The sequence below is a fragment of the Morchella sextelata genome (genome assembly GCF_020137385.1).
Source record: "Morchella sextelata strain SCLS chromosome Unknown scls_22, whole genome shotgun sequence".
Taxonomy (NCBI): Eukaryota; Fungi; Ascomycota; class Pezizomycetes; order Pezizales; family Morchellaceae; genus Morchella; species Morchella sextelata.
In genome coordinates, this window is record NW_025408637.1 from 1326133 (window position 1) to 1349256 (window position 23124).

The 23124-nt window shown below is 46.8% G+C and overlaps 5 protein-coding genes across 5 annotated transcripts; 2 read left to right on the forward strand and 3 right to left on the reverse strand.

Moving 5' to 3' along the window:
- Positions 1-497: 497 nt before the first annotated feature.
- On the forward strand, positions 498-1097 carry H6S33_007222 (uncharacterized protein; the record flags this gene model as incomplete). Its single annotated transcript, XM_044838580.1, has 3 exons — positions 498-515; positions 608-797; positions 850-1097. The coding sequence occupies 3 exons, from the start codon at positions 498-500 to the stop codon at positions 1095-1097; spliced, it is 456 nt and encodes a 151-aa protein (XP_044689386.1).
- Positions 1098-13087: 11990 nt separating this feature from the next.
- On the forward strand, positions 13088-13738 carry H6S33_007223 (uncharacterized protein; the record flags this gene model as incomplete). The annotated part of the gene is made up of 1 exon (XM_044838581.1): positions 13088-13738. One exon carries the CDS (start codon positions 13088-13090, stop codon positions 13736-13738), a length of 651 nt encoding a protein of 216 aa, XP_044689387.1.
- A 577-nt stretch (positions 13739-14315) lies between these two features.
- Positions 14316-14855, reverse strand: H6S33_007224 (uncharacterized protein; the record flags this gene model as incomplete). The annotated part of the gene is made up of 2 exons (XM_044838582.1): positions 14316-14496; positions 14551-14855. 2 exons carry the CDS (start codon positions 14853-14855, stop codon positions 14316-14318), a joined length of 486 nt encoding a protein of 161 aa, XP_044689388.1.
- Positions 14856-17386: 2531 nt separating this feature from the next.
- Positions 17387-17563, reverse strand: H6S33_007225 (uncharacterized protein; the record flags this gene model as incomplete). The annotated part of the gene is made up of 1 exon (XM_044838583.1): positions 17387-17563. The coding sequence occupies one exon, from the start codon at positions 17561-17563 to the stop codon at positions 17387-17389; it is 177 nt and encodes a 58-aa protein (XP_044689389.1).
- Positions 17564-21481: 3918 nt separating this feature from the next.
- On the reverse strand, positions 21482-22445 carry H6S33_007226 (uncharacterized protein; the record flags this gene model as incomplete). The annotated part of the gene is made up of 3 exons (XM_044838584.1): positions 21482-21880; positions 21946-21995; positions 22373-22445. 3 exons carry the CDS (start codon positions 22443-22445, stop codon positions 21482-21484), a joined length of 522 nt encoding a protein of 173 aa, XP_044689390.1.
- Positions 22446-23124: the final 679 nt, after the last annotated feature.

Below are 23124 nucleotides of genomic sequence, written 5' to 3' on the forward strand. Positions count from 1 at the left end.
CAAAGCTTTGGGGTTCCCAGCCCAATTTGTTCAATAGAAATAAGTGCTAAAGTACGCATAGGAATGGGTTGGTCACTTGATGTTTATGCTGGATAATAACTACATGTATATGAGTGGTCGAAGAGGGGAATTATGTCTTAGCCCCGCAAGAATGCATGCATGCGCGCAAAAAACCGCAAATGTTTGTTGAGGAGATTCGTACAAACAACCTACAGTCCCAAAACAATTTTTCCGAAGGCATATGGTCTTATATGGTTCGTGTGTAACTATATCGGTGCGATGATTGTCCTATGCAGACATGGGAAGTGGTGGGTAATATTAGTCTGCAGGAAGTGTTCTCAACTTGTGCTGTCACCTAGGAGCAGTCACTAAGACGCAACTGGTGCCTGTTTTACAAAGAAAATTCTTATTTATGATGATGATACATTGGTGGCTCAGACATGGGCCCTGTCTCATGCCCAGCCTTCTTAATGTGATTGGTTCATAATTATGCTGCGATGTCCACCGAACGAAGGGTAATCACTATCTCAAAGCCCCTCTTCGCTCACTGGGCAATTGCCTTACGTTCTCGAGCCACTTAGCGAACCGCTCTGGCTTACTTCAACAGATCTCTCAATGGCCGCATCCGGATCTGTTCATGGAGATCTACGCTGATACCGGCCCCTCATTATTTGACCCCTACATGCGACTTAATGCCATACCCTATGGCATTGCCATTGCCGATGTAGAAGCATACAGCAAGTTCGGTCCCGATGATCGATTTACAACCTGGGCCGACGATCAGATTAAGGAAGCTGGTAAGTGTTAAATATCTTAATGATTGACGGGCCTAACCTGTGGTTGAAACAGGCGTGGACTATGTAAGGGATAACCCCACATACAACCTCTTTGGCAACAACTGTTACGATTTCGTGAAAGCTATCGTTCGTCGTATCACAACCAGGGGTCCCATCTCAGTAGAAGCGACACGCGACCTTAAGCCAGATGCTGCAGTCCTTGAAGTGTACCGAGCTCACGTCAGAGGCGTTAATGAATTCCTAACTGGTTATGGCCTTCCAGAACATGAACAGCTGTTGAATCGTTTTGTGGTGGATTAATAAACGGTCGCGACCAAGGATGCTAAAGAAGCTCTAGCCTCTGGGTAAATGTTCGATGTCTGAGTCTTTTAGACAAAGATCATCCGATTATGGTCCTGAGTTCTTTGATTCATGTCAATTTCCCGTAGTTAAATGGTAGGAATTCACATTTTATATCTCGCAACATTCTACAATGCCCTCGGGCTGCAAACCCAATGAAGCATCAATTAATTAATCTCCAATGCGTGGCAAGTAAGGGTTACACATGTTCCGTAGAATAAACTTGTCGAGGACTCAAAACATTTTTGAAGGCGGTTCATGCCTGTCGATTGTGATATGGTGTGCCCTATGTTTCTTCTAGTCTATGCGCAGGACGCTACGCATTTAGTAAACCTTCGGCGGATAGGATGATCTATAAGAGGAATGTTCGTCTACGGTGTGAAGGAGGGGGTGTTTTTCCGGCATCCTTTAAGTAGGCAACCTATGCCACTGGGGTTATTGGATGTGCTGTCGGAACCATGGTTTGAAACTTGCCAAATGTTTTTGGTTACTGCTATCAAACTTCAAAAACACTTTGAGTTCTCTCTATCAGCCATGGAAATGAGACTTTTGACTCATTTCGGAGGAACGCTTGTGGAAACGCACAGAATATTCATCTCCATCGCCGGAGATATTGGCTCTTCATTCCCTTCCTTGATGGCTTCTCTTGATGCTTTTCTTCATGGGTTTTCTTGGTGATTTGATTGATAATTTTCTTGATAATTTTCTTCAGACCTTTTCCGCTGCGGCACCGTGGACCAGAAATGTATTCTCTCGGCACCAATTTGATATCCGAAAAACACTGAGGGTAATCTATCAACCAGTGGTGTAGGTGATAAGAGATAAGAAATACACTTGCTAATCGCAGTCCCCCAGGCTCAACACCGACTCTTTTTTTATTTTTATTTGTTAAGGATATAAACTTATATAATGTGTTAATTAAACATATGAAACTTAAGATTCATTTCCGGATTCGTTTCCCCCTAGTGAAATGATTCATTTCCGTGTTAAAGATAGTTCATTTAATAAACAAATCCGCGATGACTCATTCCACATGCACCGTGGTCCTACGTGGAGGTAAGATGCATTTCTTGATTCATTTCTATGGTTGGTAGAGTCTCAAGTTTGCGAAAAATTATTGCCGGTCATAAAACTCTTTATCTGTTACAATGATCATTTTTCTTAACCTATTTACTGAAGGCCCACCTATTTGACAGCCCGCAGGGCGATACCTATTTATTTTGAAAACCACTACCAATAAGCGGAACGTTCAGTGTATAGGTACTGCCAAACCCTAACCCATGGAAACCCGAGAAAATTGCCCTTTCTGAACTTCAAGCTTACGTATTTTCCTAAGTGTTCTCTATTTGGAAGCTTTAACGAAAGAGGAAGCCCTAATAATGCCTGATGGATGCGTAGTTATGAGCAAAGATCAGGATTATATTGAAAATAAGCTAAATCTAGGCTTACTTGAGACAGAGGAAGCCTTATACCAGCCTTTTTGAAGGCTTAATTTAAAACCCTGTGTTATAAAAATACTCGTTCCGGCGTTAAAGTATGTAACGAGAACCTGAACATAAAAACGCGCTAGCAGGGGTCAAAATGATTGTTACCAGAAAAACAGTGTTCAGCTTCTTGAAATCTGCCACGATTACGTGGAGTGAAGCATTGGCACTGCGCATACGCGCTGTCACATAATCTCAGCTAACTGACTAGCGTTGTCATATGTACGTAAATATGAATGGCATTGTACTTACTGCGGACATAATATGCATGCGTTAATACTTACTCCCCTCTCTGTGGATAGCGTCGATCCGGTTGTGCTTCCCACGTCGTAACCGCACTTTGTGAGGAGTACGCCCTGAACATCCTCTTATACTATATTTTAAATCCTCACCCGGAATGATATGTGACAGCGCGTATAGATATGGTACTGCGCATTAGCGAACGCAATATATCGCGCAGGGTAATTCTCATCTTTTCCGTGAGGGACTTGAATAACTTCACCTCACATATGTGAATTGGAGTGTAGGAGAATAGACGACTTGAGGAGGGTTTGAACACGTGATCTTTGTGAGGAATATGTTTATAGTGCAAAGAAGATACTATTGCGCCGCTGAGTTCCAGCGACAACTATGGGAGTTTGTTGCTCCTTATATACAGATAGTTCTTAGTACCACGTGATCCCCTGATTACATAATCCTAGCGCTAAGCCTCCTTGTTCCAACTATGAGTCATCCCTTATACATGAGTAATTACCATACATAACCGATGTCGCAATGCCATATTTTTACAACATACTCAATGAATATCACTAATCCTTGCCAGACATGCATGCATGCTGCGGTAACAATTGAGTTGTTCTATCCTTGGTAGTTCCGTAAATGAAGATGATCTAGAGAAAAACACTTATGGTGAACCCCCATAGATCATTCCGGTCGCTGTCCATTTTCTGCCACCACCCAAACTGTCCAAGAAACAGACAAGTGAAAGTCAGCCAGGGGGTATGTTCACTAGTGAGGGGTGTGATCCATGTTGTATGGATCATCTCGCTTAGCAGGGAAACGCCGTAGTGGGGTAAAGCGATAAGCGAGGTCTGATTACATATCTTGGCCTCTTGGTGGTCGAGTGCTCGCCTGTGCAGACTAAGACTAACTAGGTCACTACTACCGATCACAATCAGCTCACCTGGGTGAGTTCTGTTTTCTCGTCCATCTCGATATGGCATGATATCCCTCTCCTGGACACTCTCCTCGACCGATACATCTCACCTTCGGATCCGCCTGATATTGTTGTTCCTGTAGAGCCTGGGTGTATCAAGATCTTGGGCATCGTTCTTCTATCTGACATCTACAGTGACAAGGTTATCCAGCTTGATCTCGCCGTCTAAGCCAAGGCACTGCCGAAGGCAAGAGAAAGAATGCCACCAGAGATTACCTGAGCAGAGGAAAAAGGGAAAAGCATAGAAGTCTGGTGCTAAGATGGTTCCGCGGTGTGCCCCGGGTTGGGGGGGGTGCTGATCGATAGTAACCAAAGCACAGTGATAACTCGTGATTAAAAAAGGAAGAGTAGAAGTAAATGAAAGTGAGAGTGTGTGCGGGTACAGGTAAAGAACAGTCAAGGAGAGCCCGGCCCCTTGCATACATGTACTTCCTACACTGGACACTAATGAACGTCACTTCAATAAATGGGACACGAGGAAACTCTTGATGCGGTAATAGGCCAGGAAACGGTTGAGATCCGTAGCTATCCATGCCAAGCCGGGAAAGCCAAATGGGCATTTCAGCCACAAACCGCGCCACACCCAGGACGATTTAACAATGCATTTGTAGAATAAATATATACTTGCTTACTAGCAAAAGAACCAGTTGCTCAGTGCAAGGGTACTTTGTATGGAGTGGCGCCGTTCTCTCATACAAATAATCCCTGTTTCCGTCACTTGCATTTTCTGGTTCTTTTGCTGGTAACCAAGTACATACATACCGGGCGAGATTGACCAACGCATCCTGATTATATTAGTTGTGTCCCTTGCCAGTGTTAAAGTTCAGTATAAATACCAGTGCAGGTTATCATCTCTTCTACCTTATAAACATTGTGTTATACCATCTACTCGGGATACAGGAGAGGAATATTTATCTAACCAATCTATGTCGATATGTTTTTCAGGCAATGTCCAATCAGGGCGAATGTAGTTCGTTTCTCGTCAGCCATCTTTGATTGGACCTCGCCCACATTTGTGTTCTTACCTAGGTTATGTAATGCAGCATATATCGACAACACATCAAATATCATCAGCTTCGCACCAGATAAGCCATATCGGCAGAGCCATCTGTGGTAAGGTATGTATATGTAGCCACATGCACAGGAAGTCAACTACCCCAAGATTGACCGATGAACATATACTGCGCCATGGATACGCCTCCCCAGCAAAGCGTGGCTGTGTTTGTCTACAGGCGTAGCATCATTAGCTGATGAGTCGGCTTTCTTTTAGGAGCCCACTCACATATATTTCCGGTTCATTACACAACAACATTGGCGAGATCGATATAGAGATACGGGCGACGAATATACACTCCCGGGGCATATGTGCCACTAAATGGGAATAAAAGTAGCCTATATCCTGCTCCAATGGAGATCTAGACTAGAGCTCCGGCGATCAAAATTCGGTTTCAATAATCCGTTAGATTTCCCACCGCATGGCTCAAGGAATTGAGGCGGCAATCAGATTATAGGGTATCTAATTAGATCCATTTGTAGACTGATCAAACCCGTTCCGTAAACCTAATCTCTTGTAGTTAAACTAGACTTTGTCATTTTACGCTTAGACTCTTTGTTCACAGATAACTTCCCCAGGTGTCTGATGTTTGCTACTTAATGCACATCGTGAGTTTCTATCTCCAGTCCAATCAATGATTCCGCACATTCAGCAGATATGGGCCTACGCATTAAATCTTTATTATTAAAAAACGGGGAGTTGACTCATATCGAGTGATAGTGCGGGTTACCACCCCGCGACCGAGTTGTTACTATCGAGGCGCAACACCTCAGAAGCTGTACCGCGATGGTCTTATGGCATTTCGAACCATGCCAGCCCGGCGCAACTGGTTCCCGGAAAGCCCAAGTTGTTTCCGGACAGCTCATTCTCGGCGTCGGTTTACCATCCCCGCGCATAGGGCACCCAAAGTATCCACTCTTTGATCAAACATTAATAGCTCCATAATTTGATCTCGTTCCAGACAGCTATTAAGGGTTTGATAGTGCTTTTTCAGCGCTCCCGGAAAGCATATCTTCATCCCGGAGATAAAATTTTGACTTCCACTGGCTCGACCGGAGTACCCAAGTATCTTCCGGAGGGCTTGGCATACAAGACCATAGATGTGGTGTTCGCGTATAAACTTGCTTGATTATTCTAGATACGAAAATAGAGGATTTATCTATGCTAGGAAAAAGAGACCAAGGGTATGAAGAACTGTGGGTGCGTGGGGACCGCTTTCCCTTCGTGTCTCCTTAACCCTGACCCTGGCCCTGGGCTAGCGGTTTCCTACCACATAAGCAAAAAGCCAGGGTCGCGTGACCAGGTAGGGTGGTAGCCTAATAAAGCTAAGAGCCCAGTAGACCTCTACTATCGTCTAGATTCGGATCTGACTCTAAACATTGTACCGACCTCAAGAAGATTTTTTACTTATGTAGGGCATTATTAGAGTCTTCTAGCCTCCGAGGGTAGAAAAGTCCAAACGGAAGGTCACAAGAAATAAAAGTCCAAAAGGCACTACGCATGCCTTAGGGCCGGGGAACTTTGCCTACATATTACCTGAGAGGACGTAGTACTAGTCCAAACTGTTGGACTTAAAGGTATTTTGGTGCGTACTCTACTCCTCCTGGGTGTTATGCTGAAAGTTGGCTTATTGTATGCAACCTACATGCACGATGGTCTTGAAACTTTTATGTCTTGGAACCTTTCGTTTTGGACCTTTCTAGGGGCTGGTTGAGGTCTGCCAACATCACATCTTGTGTTTGTCAGAACACCACTACAAAAAAGGAAACTTTCAATATCGTGATAAATGATGATATTTCGTTGCAACCAAGCGCGCCCTTAACCTTTCCTTGATGCACAGGGACTGTAGAACGACTGATAACAAGAATCCAAATCGGTAGAAGTTAAAAGCTCACGCAGCAACATTGGGGCTCCTAACACAAGATACAAGCCGCGACACAGATTAAACACAAAAACATGACACTGACCTGCTAACACTCCACCGTGAGCCACACAGATCATCTCGCGCCTCTTCTCCTCAGTCGATGTTTTTCAGCGAGCAAAAACCTCGGTAGCCACTCTTGACATCTCCGTATCTTCCTTGCCGCCTCTTCATGTTCTGATTCTGTGAAATCTAGCGTTGCTAGTTCTTGCCGCAAGCTTTCTTCTAGCTCAAGGCGATGTTCCTCGGGGACCTCGGACCAACTCAGTTTACCAGTGCTAAAGGCCCAACCAACCCAGACCCTGTGGACAGCTAATAGGTGTAAGCTGAGGTCGATGTTATATATACAAGAACAGCCACAACGGGTACTTACCGTTGTGCACAGGTTTCCTATCGTCTCTGTATGGGAGGCCTGCAACCTAAAGACATGTCCAGCCCGCCTATCGGACGAGGCTGGGAATGGGATAGGTTCTTCGTCATTGATCGTCGGTACTGCTGTCGCAGTTGGTTTATCATTCTCGGTAGTGTTTGAAGTGACTTGGCTATCAGCAGGATCGAGTGGAGCTGTGTGAGACATTAGCTTTTCCGGCGTTGAGCGGGGTGTTATGTGGCAGGTAGCGGGGAGCAAGGCGCGGGGTAGGTGAGGGTAGGAGCATGAGATAGAGATCACGGATTATATTGTAAAGAGCTGCTGAGGGATAACTGCTTAGCCAAGTATTAGCCTACCAGGCATACATAAAACCTGGTAGTACGTAGCCAGCGTATAGATATCAAGAGTTGCAAATTGATCAATAAAGTTCATCCCTCCAGGGATAAGTGATAGAGTTAGTGTGCGATATCTAGATATTATCGATTACAAGGCCTAACGATACGTGTTTCCAGGTTGCACTGCAATGCACCAATGTTTGGGGAAACGTTGGCGGTGGTGTGAGGGTAAAAGGCTAGCGATCACACTTTAAAATGAGGCAGCTGCATCCGTAAAACGCCCGAGCAGGCTCCCGAAATCCTTCGACGGCGCTTCGCAACTGACCGTCGTAGACATTCAATGTGCTTTTGCTGATCTTCATCACGGGGCAGCTTCTACAGCGAGAGGTAAAATTATTGTAGAAACAGGGGTCTAAAAACAGGGTTTCTATGGCTGGGCAAGCCAATAGGACTCCTCCCATACTTCTACAATAATCTTACCCCAAGCTGTAACAACCGATGCGGTCTCCTAAAGTCAATGCGAGCATCGGCAACGAGCGCCTATCGTGTTTGAGCTTCTGGACGCCGATCCTAAGCTTGTGGGGGCTTCTTTATATTATTCTAACCGCCGCAGCAGTACTTTAAATACTGTGTGTGATACAGGCTATCAAGTGCATGCGCCCAATCGTGGACGAGAAGCTCCAGACGAGCGCTTGCGGGCCGGGTCAACGCGCTCCCTCAGGCTGTATGAGGATGATTCCGGTCTCGGTTCAGTTCTCCGAGCTCCATGCGATATATGTGAACGAGTGAGGGTGCTCCATACCGCGGGGTCGACCCCACCCTCCTTCAGGCCGCCACGGTAATAATCTCCGGCCAGGGATTACTCGCAATTCACAGCGTTTCCAGACGCAACTACTATTGCATATGTTCCGTCCCATTCACAGGCGCTACCCATTCAACCGACATTTCACTATACCGTACGCATATAAGAAAAAGAGAACAGTGACAGTGGTTAACAAATTGTCAACGTGCCAAAGTGTCAATACCCCGATATGGTCCCGTAGACCTCTTATCCTTAGACTTGTCATCCTGCGAGGTCTATGATATTGTTTTTAATAATAACGGGTGGTAGAAGAAGAATCAAATGGACAGCAGTGATATAAAAGGTAAGCCTCATGATTATCCTTCGAAGTAACTAGGTCGCAGAGCTCCTTATTAACTAATTTATAACAGATGCCGATCCTTCCATCAGATATTTTCTCCTGCCTCAATCCGATACCAGTCGCCTCCTTCCGATACCAGTCACATCCTAAAGACTCAGGCCCTTCCCTTTGAGCCTTATTTCATCACTATCCAATACGAATCGATCGCCTCCTTCCAATACCATTGACCTCCATGAATAGAACCAAAAAAAGACCCGTCACCTTCTTCCGATAGCAGTCGTGTCCTGAAGACACATGCCCTTACCTCCGTATGAGCCTAATCTCATCAAGTATCGGTTCCACAATTGTAGAAAAGTCCGATGAATGGGATGCCCATAAGGCAGACGTCCGGAATATCCGAGGTGTCCATCAGATGGGATACCCATTCGATGGATGTCCGGTGAATGGGTAGCATCCGGAATGGGACAGAAAACCCGCCAAGGCTATCTTTTGTATGGCATGCAATAGTGGTCGCGTCCGGAAACGCTGTGAAATTGCGAGTATATATGATTGAGCCTCGATAAGGAACGTGTATAATCGAGCCCTGTTCCTTATATCAGATTATTCCTTATGGTGAATTCGAAAGTAAGGGTTAGGAATTAGAAAATCAGGGTTAGGGCTTCTTTCGGTTACTTTCCACTAATCGTAACTTCATAGCGTTTCCGACCACGACCGATATTGAGTACCGTACAAAAAAGCGTCAAATCGACCTGTTTCGATGTCATGCAATATTGGTCGTGTTCGGAAATACTATAAAATTAGGAGTCATTCCCTGTGGATCCAGTACGAATTTCCTCCCGCCTCACCTTGCCTAGTAAGGTTCCTTATAGCATCTCGTATGCGAACATGAAGGTGGCAAGGATATTTATCCAGAGAATTCTCATCCAGTACATGAACACAAATCATTCCTTATATTAACGTATATTTGGTGGGAGATATTCATTTGCCGGATGCCCGTATGGCGAGGTGACTGTATTTATGGAGTTACAATCACCCTCTGATGTATCAAATGCCAACATACCGAATATTTCCTTTCCCGAACCACTTGGGCCGTCAGCTTTCTCTCCCCGGCAAAGTGTTTAGTCTGCTATACCGAAAGGTCTGCTGTACCCAACGGAGTATGGCCCAAAACCTCAGGATTAGATACCCGAGACCTTTGTGGATATCATATTTCACTTTTTGAATGCCATACTTAAGCATACGCCATCAATTCCTAGAATTACTTCTTAGAAATATTGCTCATATTACATACGCTGATATCCCCTAATGTATACAGGAGAGTCTCTGATGTTTAGATTTGGTGTTCGTACCTCTAACGGTCGTTGGCAAAAAGACTCTATTCAGGCTAAAGGGTAAAATAAGGCTCATATGAGGATTATATCTAGGGAATATCTTTGTACGGTTGGGCGTGGAGTTACTTGTTTTATTCCAGCAGCCGGGTTCGGTCTCTTAAATACTACAGGCCAAGGAAATATTACGGATGATAGTACTCGTCTACCAGTATAAGAACCAGAAAATGCGAGTGACATATTTGTATGGCAGAACGTTGTCACTCCATACAAATAATCCTTTACTTTGTCACTCGCATTTTCTGGTTCTTACCCTGGTAGACGAGTAGAAAGGAAAAGAAAAGAAAAACAGGCTAGATTGCACTGTCGCAGAAAGGTCACGTGACTGCCAAGACGTTTGGGGATGGGGTCGAGCTCAATTCCTGACCCGTATATTCTTTAAAATTAATCAATGCAGTTTTTCTTGCAATTAATGAATTAAACACAAAAAGAAAATTAATAAATACTGTTCTTGGTACAAGCCGAGTGATACATGATGACGCACCCGAATCTGATTTTAACGCTACCACCATAGGCAGTTATTATTAATTTACTGAATATGTGCATCCCGATAACTATGATATGATACCGTCATAGCCCTTCCTCCCCTCCTCCTCCAGAAATAAACGAAACAATGATAATAGTCTCCTCGTCCTGGTATGTATGTACTTGTGCCCAACTGCTCTGTTGCTCAAAGTGATTAGTCAGCGATGCCAAGAACCCGTTGGTCATGTCGGCCTTCTTTAATCCTGCCTCCCTCGAGTGCGGGCAGTCTTAGAGCTCCTCGAAAGACTGACCATTTTGGCCGTCCGTTCGATTCGACACCGAAAACGGAGAGGCGGGACCATTAGGGACGGGCCTCGAGTCCGTAGTATCAAGTCACACCTGTGTACGGCATGTTCGCGTAGTTGAATGCAGCAAAGGTCTCTATATTGGTTGTAGATTACCAGGAATAGACTTTCCAGATTGCCTAGCGGTGTCTGCAGCGAAGAAGAGGAAAGAAAAGGCAAAGGGCGAGAACATCTTTTGCCTACCTTGAATTTGTTGCCTGCCTAAACCATATCTTAGTGGGATCCGCAACCTCTAACTCTTCACCATATCGAGCTCGTTCGTCATGATTCTCTTCAATCCTGATATCGATCATTCAGTTCCCAGTGGACTTTTATCACTAGTGTTGGAACCCTTCCCTGCCTCATGCTCATACAGACTAAATGTTCAGGGTGATTCTACCATCGACTTCCTCTCTGGTACACACAAATATGACTGTCTTATGTGAGTAAATAAGGCATCTCTCTTGTACTCAAGTCAGTCAACTTAACGAAGTGCTGTAATTTCTAGACATAAAACTCCTCCCACTGTTTTTAACGAGTAATTCTACTGTTGCTGTAGTTAATTCATCACTTGTGACACTACTATCGTTAATGATAGAGGCATCTTGGTAGGTGAATGCGTGGTATATGGCCCGGATACTTGAAAAAGGAGCTCTCTAGGCTCGTGACAATGGATTTGCACTTATCTTGGCTAAGTACGTTGGAGGCAGAATTTTATTTAGAAGAGGATGTAAGGTGCCACGGTGGTGCAAATCTGAATCCTCCCAAGAGCCTCGACCACAGCGCACCCCATAAGCCTTTAGTTATAGCCACGGGCGAAACCCACCCCCGTCTTGATCCCGCCGACTTACGTTGTAGAAGGCCCTTACGCACGCGTGATGGATTTGGACCGGAGGTGCATCATGAAGTATCACTCGACGCGCTGAGCACGGACGAAAATGGGTGATTGTGGGAAGAAGCATGTCGAGGATGGTATATCAAGCCCCCAAGGGCGAAGACCCCACCTGGTAGATAACCAGCTTCGGGCTGACTTGCTCTGACTCGGCCTGGCCTAACCAAAGTTGTCCAGGCCAGGAATGCATTCCGCCTGCAGGTACCCATCCCCACCCCGCCCGTCTCCAAACCCAAGCTCCTTGCAACCCTCTCCGGATATTTGCTCATAGGTTCAGACCACCCTCCTGACTAGTATAAACATTAGAAACAATCAGGGTGGCCTGGTCCGCGTGGTACGTTCGGTCAATGTTCTCCCTCCTGGTCAATCACTAGTTTTACGCGCGGCAGGATATAAGGCAGGACTGGCATATGTGTGAGAATGGTTTAGGAGACTCCGCTCCGGTCTTCGTTAAAGGGATCATTGCGCTATCACAGACGCGTGACGACCGGAGGTCCGTCATCTCATATCACTCGATGTACCCTTCATAAGTGATGAAAGGTTGATTGATAATACATTATGTGTATGCAGCCCGGAAGCTATGAAACCCAAGCGATGAAAGGTGATCACAGGTAGGCTGGTGTGCTCGAGATTCTTTCTGTTTCTCTTACACCGGTCGTGAGTCGTGACTTATTATGGACAAGTGATAGAAATAGTATACAGCGATTCTGAAAAAGTGTTCGTAATTTAGTTTCAATGTCAGTACCTAGTGTGGCGCACACGTAATGTTGATGTTATCAATGTTGAGATTCAAAACAACGAAAAATATAAAATATAGTTCGTGACTATATAAAGAAGGTAGGTCATTGATCTTATTCTTCATTGATTCTGGGGTTTTTTGATGGCCCACCGCAGTTACATATGGAGAAATGTCTCAGACTGAGATCGGAATCACTAACACTTCTGCACAGTGTCTGTATATACATATGCCATATTCGGTATCACAAGTTTCTTCTTTTTTTCTTCTGCTGCTTTCTTCTAGTTAACACTCTCGCCGATCTACTTTGGTTATATCTGTCAATATGGCACTTCGTTTCTAGCATAATCCACAGTCGTTCTCACCTGGTATACCATTCCAAGGGTAACCACCTATATAAAATAAGCTCTATCTGTTAGTGCTTTTAATCGCTGGGCTTACCCCGAAATCTAATCTTTCGTGCGCAGGGCCAGCTCATTGGAAGACCTGCCTATGATTACTCATCAACTTTCAACATATAAAGGCGGGGCATATGGCATGTATTCCTGACACAGAACCCAAACCCTCGAGGCTCCTTTCTAAAAACAGAATCCGCACTGCGCACATGTCTCCACCGCTCCTCGCTCTCCCGCTCGATCTCCTCCGCATGATTATGGATTTTCTCCCCATTGATCAGACTCTTTTCGCCCTCTCGTGCACCTGCTGTGCCCTCCACACCCTGCTCGCCCCCGTCCTCGCCCCGAGAGTCAACACCGTCCTCCGCTGGGCGGCGGAGAACAACCAGGCCACCCTGTTCGAGTGGGCCATAGCTCAGGGCGCGGCCATACCGTCCGGTCGCGATGGTGCCGCCATGCTCTATAAAGCAATCGACCGAGGAGGATATGCGGGCATTATGCGTGTGCTCCTGGAGCGCGGGGCCGCACACATACCGTCCGGCCGCGATGGAGAGCTCTTACTCGGCAAAGCGGTCGACCGAGGATACGTTGGCGTTGTGCGTGTGCTCCTGGGTCACGGGGCCGACCCAAACAAGGGATTCTGGGGTGCCCCACCACTGGCGAACGCGGCGTGTGGGGGCGATGTGGCCATCGTCAGGATGCTCCTGGAGGCTGGAGCAGACGTTAGTGCGCTGCAGAGGTATTCGGCGGATCTGGCACGGAGGAGAAAGTACTGGGCAATGGCGTCGCTGTTGGATGCACTTGAGCATGGGCATTACAAGTATTTGCCGCGATCGAAGATGTATAGCAAGCGTGGATAGGTGAATAGATCGATATGCCTCTTTATGGTCCAGGATCCGGGATAGTTCATTGCCGCACGCAGTAGAAACGTAATCAGGCATAGTTAAGGCTCTTTTGGGGTGAAATCATCAAAGACTCTAACTGCGAGGGAGGGCTAGGGCTTAATACTTCCATCCACAAACTACGTGAGATCTAGAAAGCCATCTATCTATGGACAATATCCACAACCAACCTTCCTCGCTCCGTTCTCCCCTCTTTCCTGTCTGTTTGCCGGTCTCGCAATGCCCATCCCTGTCCTTCACTGCTAACTGCGGTGGCGGGTAACGGGTGAGTGCGATGTTGCAGTCCAATTGTCAAATGTCACGGCATTGGGGCCCAGTGCGCATATCAAAATTGAATTCCGGCAAAGATACAGCAGTTGTCCCGTCCGTAAATATAAGGTCAAAAGCAGCATAAAGCGCGAGTAATGGAGATTTCTTTAGTAACTAAAAGTTGAGCATACAAAAAAAGCCCGCTGCGGCCAGGACAATACCCCACACCTTGCACATTGAAAACCATCAACCACCTCCGACCTAGCCGAGCCATATTTTACTCGCTCTAAGAAACTTCCCTATAGCGCACATGCCATAAACCAGCGTCCCGATTCTCCCTTGCTTGCTCATTCGGTACCCCTGAAATGCCCATGTGCGTCCTCTGGAGAGGGGCACTTCCACCGACGGCCGCAGAGAGGTCAGGCCTAGCGCAACTCTGGAGGCGGCCCTGCATCATGGGCGGGAAGCTATCAAGTATAACGTCAGCCAACAATCATGAACGGAATACTATTACTACTTACATCATGGGCCCAATACACTCCTCCATGGTCCATAGCTGCGTAGGGTGTGGAGGGTTCTGCATAGGCTTAGTGACAATGGGGACCTCGTTGGGGTTGCCAGAGTCTTCCGTGGAGAGGGTGAGCGTCTTGCTTTCGTCGCCCTCGTATGATAGTGTGAACTGCTCGCGATTCTCACGGCTGACACGGACCTGCCAGGTACCCCCCCCGGTGAGGGAAGTAGCGGCGTAGCCATTGGATTCGCACAGCAAGGAGTTGGATTGCTCGCCGGCATTGAATGTCGCCGTACCGTTCATGAGTGCCGCCATTGTTACTTCCGTTTCGTGGATATGTGGGAGGAGAAAGATGTATTGTAAATGAAGAATGAAGAGGGTTGAATCCAATGCCGGTGGCAGAGCTGGCGGAAGTAGCAGTACTTATACAAGCACGACCTCCCTCATCCATTACGAGGGACTATTCATCTTGGAAATCCTATCATCCCCACCCCGCGCTTCTCTCTCTGGCAAAGCAAGAAAAAAGGGTCGCGTCTGCAGTCCGGTTTGCAATCGGCCCGGTCATGATCTGCATGATACCGTGGATCTGTTTGAGCTCAGCTCGGTTTCAACACTTTACTTTGGCCTTCATTCCTAAACCTTACAGTCACGGAGATCCAGGCCATGTTATCGCCAAGTTGGCTGTTGGCTCTTGGCTGGAATAGCCGGTTAGACCGTTCCTTGCCAGCGGTCCCATTCCTATTTGGATAGCATCTGTGAGCCTCACTTCTCACTTTAAGAGATCTCCATTTTCGAGGTTTATCTACATCAAAATTTAGTTTTCGCTAATACTCGTTCACACCAAGCGAGTTCACCGCCTATCGAGTTTGAAGTCTTCTCTCACGCAGCCAAGAGATATTTGTGTGAGAATTGGTTGCTGCGCTCGGTCGGTGGTAAACTCGCTTGGTGTGGAACGAGGGTAACATACCCCACATTCCCCGCAGCAGGAAACTCGCCGAGGCCTCCATGGATGGCGTCGGGGATAGATGGTCTGTACGGCACCCTAATATTCAGCTCATCAGCTAGAGTACATAGAGTAATCCCTCCGTCCAGGGATTACCACTTGAGTGATTGGTTGAATGGCATGGATCTGCATTAGAAGTTTCCCATGCACGTAATTTTGATCTAGCCAATTTTTCGAGTTATGGCGGTAGCTTTTCCCCTAGATGATCAACAGTATTCATTCCTTTCGAGAACCTTGTTTCCAGTACGGCCGACCGTTCAACTTTGCCAAGAATTGAGTTGATTTGGTAAGGTTTGAGGTAAGGTTTGAGTTGAGTTGGCAATTCTCCGGCATTTGATAAACCAGTTGCAGGGGTTACCCGGTGCTGGGCCTGCCCCCACAAATGCATTTTCTCATACAATACGGGCTGTTATAAAGTTGAAATTGCCAAGAATTACCATTAAAGTTGCTAAGAATTGCCAAGAATTGCCAAGAATCAGGCATGTTAGAAGCTCTATCAGTAGATAAACAAGTATCACCTCCCCGCTCAATCGCGCGGCACAGGAGTATCTAGCGGGTATTTTCTCTTATATATACATCTAACGCATAGTATACTATCTATATTTCAATTCTCACGGTTTAGATTCGACTCCGAATGATGTTATTGATACAATTCGGGCTGTTATAAAGTTGAAATTGCCAAGAATTACGATTCAAGTTGCCAAGAATTGCCAATAATTGCCGAGATTCATGCATTGTATTTATGCAATCCGGCACAACAATTACAATTACATTTGTCAAATCACAAACCAAACCTTGGCATCAATTGATACAGATGTCCACAGTCGCCCGGCTGCCCGGCTCAGTTGTTGGCGCCCCTGCTTGTTTCCCAATTCATGAAATACGCCCAGGTTGCAATACTTCCGAGAGTGTGTGTATTGTGTGGCGATCTCTATTAAAGATCTACGCTATGAGAGAGCTCTTCACCCCCGGATGGTTGTGGTGCGTACAAGGTGAATATCGATATGCCAGGCTACCTCGTGAGCCTTGTCGCCACACTGGCAGAGAGATCGCAAGCTTTGAGCATAGAGCTCCGGGGTTGTGCTGCCGGCATCATAATGTCTTTGCCTATTAGGAAATTCGCCGACGTTGCATACATGTAGGTCAATCTTGCTAACGATTATTAATCAACTCACCAAGGTTAGGAGATCGACAGGATTCTCGAGAAGATGCATCTAGTACCGAAAAACTCACCAAAAACTAACTTGTAGAGGAAATATCTGAAGCTGATCTCCACCAATGAAGAAATCTCTGCACGGAGATAATCAAGTTGGCGAGTTTCTGCGGTAGGTACTCTATGCGCCACCCAGCCCGAGCTTTGCTTTGCCAAGACGATCTCCCAAAGTTCCGTGATGAACAAGCAAGAGAAGCGGGGATTCATGCAAATGATGCTCATCCGGCCAAGTTGTCTTCCCGTCCTCATGTACCTACTCTAGTTTCACGGTCGGGTGTGAGATCTGTACAGATATCGAGCACAAATAAGAGATTCCACAGTCTCGGGGGCCCATCACCTAAACACCTAAATGCTGCCTTGAAACCCTCCCAAGCCTAGTTAGATGCCAAAACGCGCCTCCACCTCTCAGCCCCGATCGCGACCCGGACCCCCCAAACTACAGCATTAACTTACACATGGTACCCCCACCACCCCCTCCCCTCCCATCAGCAACGCGTTGTATAATTTGTTTGATATGGATATGTGGGAGGTTCTACCGCTACTGGTCCGGGTGCTGTCATATATACGTATGGGCGAGCGCTTGTATGGAAGTGAGCGCTCTAGATAGCTACACTTCTCCCCTTCTTCGCCTCAACCTCCCACCTTTCCACCACTGTTTTTGGCTAACCCGCTCACTAATATCTGGCGCGCATTGGCCTCCTGCTCAAAAAGCGTATCGGCCTTATCATCACGGCGGACTGCGGCACCCGCACCGCCGGGGACATCACGAACGAGCATCTCATGACACTGCCGAGTTCCCGCTGCCATACCTGCTGCTCCTGCTGCTGCATGATGTGTGCTGGTGCATACCGTATCTCAAGGCGTCCGCTGCCTACTCGGAGACTGACAACAGAGGATGAGCTACGGGGAGAGTGCTGCCGGAAGTGGAGGAGGAAGGAAGGCGAGCCTTGGGTAGGTTGAGGGCGGGTTAGAGGAGGAGGCTGATGTTTGCAGCAAGAGGCGGAGAGACCTACATGGAAATGGCGGGGGCATGATGGAATTTTATGATGGAATTTTATGTCGGAAGGCGAAGAGAATGCGGATTGGCCGGGGGGTGTTGGTGTAGTAGTTGATAGGGTTCGCACTCCTACATCAATGTGAAGACATCGGGAAATGTATCCCTGGATACATTTCCCGACAAGATTCTGTGTTGATGCATCTTTTCTACTTCTTCCTGCCCTTCCTTGTGTGGCTAATGCATCAACTGATGTATTCTCACGCCTTTTATAATTTAGCGATCATCCGTCAGTAAAACGCTGACCCCAGGAAAAAGCAAATCGTGGGCGGCTTTAACTAACAAATCTTTCATCTCACTTATCAAATAATAGATCCCTATACAGGTTTGGTTCCTCTATCATAGGGGGGTCTACATTGACGGACCATGGGATACCCGGTACAGTGCACACCCCACGTTATGAATGGCTTACCCATGCCCAACCCAACCCAACCTATCATACCCGGGTTGTCCGTTGCAAGTAAATAGTACAAAAGTCGCCTTTTTTGGGGGGTGGTTTAAGGTTCTGATGCCTCTTTTTGTCCAAAATCATCTTAATTTTTCCCATTGAAATGTGGTCATAGCTTATCACTCGGCCTATGGATTACCTCGGTCGATGTTTGCTTGCACCCAAGCCAACCAAAGCTAGTTTACCTGGGTTGACCAAATAACCCATGGTCGGGAGCGTGCGAACTGGTTTTAAAATTTTCCCCGGTTACAATACCTGTATAGACCGCGAGTAATCTCAAGTACACTGCGATACCCTACGGGTTGCGTGCAAGTAGGACGGAGTATTGGTATTCTTATTATTGTTTCTATGATTAGTAATGTATGCAATCAAGTTAAACAAAAAAACAGAGATCAACAACCCAAAGCTGTGATTTAATGAACTAAAGAAAAAAAAAGAAAAAAAGCATGCGAAGCCGCGAGGCCTAACGAGTGATACCGGATGCCCGAGTGACACTATATGATGCGGGAGAGATGACCTTCCCCGCTCAGGACAGAGGCCACCAACATTACGGCACAATAAGGAATGCGGTTCAGTATAGATACCAAAAGGGTATCACGCAAAGCTTATCCACTACTGGGTGCTATTCAACTTCAGTAAGGTGAATGTACAGCTACTCAGAAAAAGTGTTCGTGATTTAGTTTAATGTCAGTGCGCAGTGTAGCGAACCCGTAATACTGGTGTTATGAAAGTTGAGATTCGAAACAACGAAAAATATATAATATAGTTCGTGACTAATTTCGGACTTGGTAAAATATTTATCAATCGCTTAGGTGAATGTGCCTCTTTCCTGCGGCTGATATAGCACCGATTAATTGCATCAATATATTAACTGATAGCTTAGGTGCTAAGTCGTGGGTTAGTTAAGGACAATAGTACAAGTACTTTGATCCTTGCATTGTACTTTATTTTTATCCCATGGAAATGCAGGACACATTTACTGATCCATCTACTCACCATTTAACTAAACCGTCAATGAGCCAATTAACCGCTGAATTTACTGACAAATTGACTGACAGATTGGCTTGAAAACTAACTGATAAAGTCAGCAGTAAAATCGTAAAGTGGGACCGGAGAGATGCATTTAGTGGTGTATCATATAGATGCATTATTCCGGTAACGCGGCGTGAGAAGGGGGATACTTTTACCGATGCATTATCACGGTACATTTCCCACCGTAGTAGGGACTCTTCATTAATTTGGGCGCCATTGGTCACTGGGAAAGTCTTCTCTTGAGGGTTCTTGATAGTCCGCCACCGTTACATATGGAGAAATGTCTCACTCTAAGGGTAGATAGAATAGTAGATAAAGCTCTTGGAGTATTATTTGCTTGGGGTGGTGAGTAGTATCTGTCCAGGGGACGGTGTTGACCCTCCCTGCAATTCTAAATATTTCATATGGCATTGCAACCCTGTACTATGTGAGGTATAAGGTGCTCCTTTTAAGCTGCCGGGACATGTGTGCGGCGGTTGATACAACTAATGTTCAAGTTTTGATAATGCGTTGGGATGTAAGTTTGATAAGTGTAATGATCCAGACAGCCCACGAACACCCACTAGTCGTGAGCAGAATCTTAAATCGGACAGAGAGGCGTGTCCCCGAATCACCAGCTGTAGGTGGATGAAACCTCTGTCCTCGAGGCCAAATTCTCTCAAAAATGACTAGCCACGAGCCAGAGACCGAACTCTGATAGATATTATGTAAGAACGCCTCCCTCTGGATATCCATTTCTGTAGAAATAAGGCATTGCGACATTGGTCATGTATAGTAATTACACATGACTCATAGTAGGAACAGGGGTTTCAGACAAGGCTTAGTGCCAGGATTATGGAATCAAGGGATCACGTGGTATTAGAGTACCTGTATATATAGAGCAACTGGATTCTCACATCGTCGTTGGAACTCTAGCGGCACAATAGTATACCTTTTTGCTTTCACAACTCAACCTCTCACAAGGTCACGTGTTCAAATCACACTCAAGTCATCTTGTCACACACTCCAAACTTCAATTTCCTGTGCTGCCTTTCGTCTGCTTGCGGAGTGAGGGTATGGGTGGCGGTGGGGGATTGGCGACAAACCGCCAAACACCGCCTTTGATATCTACTTCTAGGCTCCTTCGCAGCGACAATACGACGATGTAACAGCCAGAATCCTTATATCGAATAATATTACCCCCGGACTCCAGTGCCCGCCTCTTTGTCGATCCACAAACTCCGCACATTGGAAGGTTAGGGTTAGGGTTAGGGCTAGGGTTAGGGTTGGGCACGATGCTCGCCGCAGGTTTCTCAGCTTTTACACTTGAGCAGTGAAGTTCGGTATGTGGGAAGAAATAACTTGAGTGTGGGTTTAAACACGTGACCTTGTAAGAGGTTGAGTTGTGAAAGCAAGAAAATATACTATTGTGCCGCTGGTGTTTCAACAGATATTCTAATACCACGTGATCCCCTGATTACTTGATTCTTAGCACTAAGCCTTGTCTGAAACCCTTGTTCCTTCTATGAGTCATCCCTTGTACATGCGTAATTATTATACATAACCGATGTCGCAATACAAGCAGGTGGTGGAGCTGAGCTTGTGATTGGAGCCCGTATATACAGCAAGGTTCCTCTGCAGGAATCGGCCACAGGCCGACTACATCCCGCGAGCGCCTGGGGCGAGGCCTCCTCCGGCACATATCCCTTGAGCTATCGACGAGAGATTAAGAGTGGAGCAAAGGTCTGTCTACCCACCGCGCTGGGTCGAGCAATGGAGAAGATAGTATAAAGAAAGCGTACACTACCCACTAGTGGTCGGTGGTGGAGCGAGATGCGTGACTGAGGGAGGTAACGGAAAGGGCGGTGGACAGAAAGAGCAATCTTTGTCGTGACAGAAGGAGGCGGGATATGAGAACGGAGGGAAAGGAGAGGGGGCACGCGGGGGGTGGGGGGGGGGGGAATGCGAGATATAGAGATACACCGAGATTTGATTTTGGGGGGGCGGGTCAAGTTATTAGCCCGATGTCTCGTTTATATTCAACCTTACATACAAGGATTCACTCGACTACATCATCAAAGATCCACCACATATCGGAAATCAGTATATATCATGCCACATCATCCACCAGCCAGCCCGCATGAAATCAATCAAAAAATCAAACACCCGCCCGGCCATGGGACATAACCTTTCCCTCACCACCAATATATTTCTACTTCCGAGCCCTGCCACGATACTCCACCAACAGCGCCTCCATCCCCGCCGCCTGCGTGCTCTGATTATGCATCCCCCTCCCCCCCCCCCCAATCCACATCCCCATCCCTGGCGCCCGCGCCCCCGCCTGCAGCAGCCACCTCACCGTCTCCACATGCCCCCTGCGCATCGCCCTCACCAGTGGTGACGGGGCCCCGTACCCAGCCCCATCAACCGGCACCCCATGATAATCCACCAGCCTCCTGACAACGCTCGTGGAGCCTGCCCTGGCGCGGAACCCAGCAGCCGCAGCCTGCGCTCGTGGTCGGGCGCGCGGATGAGGCGTGAGCTGAAGGACGGGGGGGAGGTTTGCGGTGTGGTGCGGTGATGGAGGAGGAGGAGGAGGGGGAGGCGGGAGCTAGAGAGGTGTTGGGTGGGGTTTAAATCTTGTGTGTGCGCATGTGTGGTGGCAGGGTGCCTGACTTGTGTGATAATCAGATCATCTGAGCCCGAGGCTGCGATTACTGCGGTTCCTGCGGAGGATGATTTATCAAGTACAAGTTACTATAGCCTATATTGAATTATACGCATGTATATACTACTACATACTTCATGTATATAGCTTTTGTCGCGGGTTAGGGTTTCGTGCCCGAGTAGAGTATCCCCCAAAACTCGATTAATTGGCTAGCTCCTGTCAAAATTGCTTCTAGAGTAGGTACATACTTTAATAGAGTATGGGATGCAGATCGACGCCATTCAGCCAATCACCCGAGAGACCGGTAGTTGGCCTCGCACTGGCGGCACCCGGGGGTGTGCAGGTTGTGCTGCGGGTCAAGGCGGAACACAGCGCGCAAGTCGAGAAACATCCCTTGAATACCTTATATAATAGAGGACTTAAATTTGTATATACCAGGCAAGAGAGAAGATGCGGAAGCCGAGTGCGGAGGGGGGGACTCAAGATTGTCAACATATTCTGATAGCATGCGAGTATACGGAAGAGAGTCGGTCCTCGGCCCCCCGGCTGCACAACCATTAAAGACCTCCTTTGGGATACCGGCGAAATTCCAACCTATCAATATTTGGAGCAAGTTCGCCGGGAAGCGCCATCACGGGTATATGAAGTATAAATAATAATAAATAATCAATCAGGTACCGAAGGTAGCAGCTGGCAATGCGGTGAGCGAGTGATGTATCATGAACCTCATCCCAGCTAGTCGCAATAGGACAAGCGATCAGCCCAGGGAACAAGAGCATGGACTATAAGCTCGACAGGATAGGACAAATAAGAAGGGACATGATATTGAAAATATATATAGTATGTATAGGAGCGGTCAGGAAAACAGTACAGTAGCGGGTACAAGGCCAAGCAGCTCGGGGGGACAAAGCAGCAGAGCAGGAAACAAACAACACCGGGAGCAGGAGCGGACACAGAAAGAGGAGCGGAAACTGGAAAAAATGATCGTGGGAAGCTTGGCTACCGGACGAAAGAAACCAGACTACTTAAATGTAGTAATTCCGATACGGTCCGGTTTGAGTTTTGACTAATAATACATGTATGTAACTAGTACCACCATAACTAGAAAAATTGGCTAGATTAAAATTACTTGTCAGGGAAATTTCTGAAGCAGATCGATGCCATTCAACCAATCACCCAAGCGGTAA